This window comes from Tachysurus fulvidraco, chromosome 5 (genome assembly GCF_022655615.1).
Source record: "Tachysurus fulvidraco isolate hzauxx_2018 chromosome 5, HZAU_PFXX_2.0, whole genome shotgun sequence".
In the NCBI taxonomy this organism is placed as follows: Eukaryota; Metazoa; Chordata; class Actinopteri; order Siluriformes; family Bagridae; genus Tachysurus; species Tachysurus fulvidraco.
Window position 1 is genome coordinate 31483750 of NC_062522.1, and position 2500 is coordinate 31486249.

The 2500-nt window shown below is 47.4% G+C and overlaps 1 protein-coding gene across 1 annotated transcript in view; it reads right to left on the reverse strand.

Annotated features, from left to right (window-relative positions):
* Positions 1 to 2500, reverse strand: part of dnah9l (dynein, axonemal, heavy polypeptide 9 like) — a 45877-nt gene that overhangs the window by 2463 nt on the left and 40914 nt on the right. The window contains exons 71-73 of the mRNA XM_047813720.1: positions 2276 to 2467; positions 1507 to 1626; positions 1 to 171 (exon numbers count right to left, since the gene is read on the reverse strand). The exon at positions 1 to 171 is cut by the window's left edge and continues 72 nt beyond it. Coding sequence (XP_047669676.1) covers positions 1 to 171; positions 1507 to 1626; positions 2276 to 2467 — 483 coding nt within the window. The remainder of the gene's footprint in view (positions 172 to 1506; positions 1627 to 2275; positions 2468 to 2500) is intronic.

Genomic DNA, 2500 nt, shown 5'->3' on the forward strand with positions numbered 1-2500 from the left:
GAACAGGCTGTCGGAGGTGACCGTGAGGAACTCGATCTCAGCGTTGGGGTGAAGCCCGTAGTGCACCGGGCTCTCGTGTGGAAGCATCTCGTCTATGAAGCTGTGGTAACCGGCGTAGTCCAGGTTGGAGGGAACGACAAAGCCTGGGGCTAAAGCCACCTTCCTGTCGAACTGTGGGGTAAAAAAGGTTTGTTAAAGTTTCACATGTTGGTAGAACATATATTTAGACTTGAGAAAATCGGTTCCTAAATTATTGGCACCCTTCAGCGAAACAAAAACGACTTCAGAACGTAACCTGACTCGCATACGATCATTTCACTATTCGTCTATGGCACAGATTCGAAAAGAACGGAACAAAATAAAAAGAAAGAAAGAATGAATAGTAGATTTAAATAGGGGAGAGGGAGAGAGAGAGCAGAGAGAGAGAGCGCAGAAAGAGAGAGAGAGCAGAAAGAGAGAGAGAGAGCACAGAAAGATAGAGAGAGAGCAGAAAGAGAGAGAGAGCACAGAAAGAGAGAGAGAGCGCAGAAAGAGAGAGTGCAGAAAGAGAGAGGAGAGAGAGCGCAGAAAGAGAGAGGAGAGAGAGAGAGAGCAGAAAGAGAGGAGAGAGAGTGCAGAAAGAAAGAGAGAGAGGAGAGAGAGTGCAGAAAGAAAGAGAGAGAGGAGAGAGAGAGCAGAAAGAGAGGAGAGAGAGCACAGAAAGATAGAGAGCGCAGAAAGGGAGAGAGAGAGCAGAAAGAGAGAGAGAGGAGAAAGAGAGGAGAGAGAGAGCAGAAAGAAAGAGAGAGGAGAGAGAGAGCAGAAAGAAAGAGAGAGGAGAAAGAGAGGAGAGAGAGCAGAAAGAAAGAGAGAGGAGAAAGAGAGGAGAGAGATCAGAAAGAAAGAGAGAGAGCAGAAAGAAAGAGAGAGAGGAGAAAGAGAGGATAGAGAGTGCAGAAAGGGAGAGAGAGTGCAGAAAGGGAGAGAGAGGGCAGAAAGAGAGAGAGAGGAGAGAGAGAGCAGAAAGAAAGAGAGAGGAGAAAGAGGAGAGAGAGAGAGAGAGAGAGAGGAGAAAGAGAGAGAGAGCAGAAAGAAAGAGAGAGAGGAGAAAGAGAGGAGAGAGAGCAGAAAGATAGAGAGTGCAGAAAGGGAGAGAGAGAGAGCAGAAAGAAAGAGAGAGGAGAAAGAGAGAGAGTGAGAGCAGAAAGAGAGAGAGAGCAGAAAGAGAGAGAGAGAGAGCAGAAACCTTCAGCCTCTTCCAAAAGATTTAACCTGACAACAGATGGATCCTGAACAAAAAATAATGACCACAAACATGGATGAAACCTTTTCATCGGACCCCCGACCCTGGAGGTGTGAGTGCTAACCACTAAGCCACCGTGCCCCCCACCACCACCACCACCACCACCACCCACATAAAATTTTTGAAAACCTAAAAAAAAAATGGAGCTTAAAATGTCCAGGATCCTTTAGAAATAACTAAAATAAAACATTGTACTTGACTGACTGTGGTCCTTTTCTCCCTACCTGGTTGGGCTGCATGTACTCCTCCAGATACGTCCTGCACAGTCTCCTGTCCCAGTCGTTGGTGATGTGTCCACCGTACATGATTTCACCAAAGAGATATCGCAGATCTTCCCAAGGCACCTAGTGCACGACCACACCCACATACAGAGGAGTAATAATGTCAGCTTACCGGTGACATCACCTTATGGCTGACAGTTTACACATCGTCTACGGTCAGGACGTCATACACACTACAGGTCTTCTCGGGTCTAAAGAAATGGAACCCGACCCGAATCACTTTTTACCCGAACCCGAGAGAATTAGACCCGAGTCCGACCCGACTGGTTGAAATTTTTATTTTAACCCGACTGGACCCGAATGTTGCGTAACTCTACACTAAAGTAACCGCTACAGCGTGGATTCAAAATTGATTGACAGGTCTGTTTCAACAAGAATTAGCTTAGCGCCAGCCACACGTCGCTAGCCACATGTCACAAGCGATCTTGGCAAACAGAGGAGAGGTTGGAAAAGGACTCGAGTCAATGCACACACACACACACACACACACACACACACACACACATGAGATACAGTAGTTCGGGTCTTCTCGGGTCCGTTCGGTAAAAACACAATCATTTTAAATTACCCGAGACACGATGCCGCTATTATTATACCCGACCCGTGTCCAAGGTACACGTGAAACTTTTAGACCCGAACCCGCTCGCGTCTCGTGTCGGACCTCTGGGTTTTCGGATCTAAGTGGACCGGTGAAGACCTCTAGCACACACACCTGAGAGTTGGCCTCTAGATAGTTGTAAAGCACGTTAACAGAAATAGTGAGGTCTCCGGTGTTAAATGGATATTTGCGGTTCCAGCCTTGAGGGCCGAACTTCCTCCTCTCTGCGACGCAGGCGTGGAAATAACACAAGGAGAACAGGATGGTTTTAAACTCCTGCTCCCGAGAACACTGGTCCAAGATGTCCTACACACACACACACACACAGAGAGAGAGTTT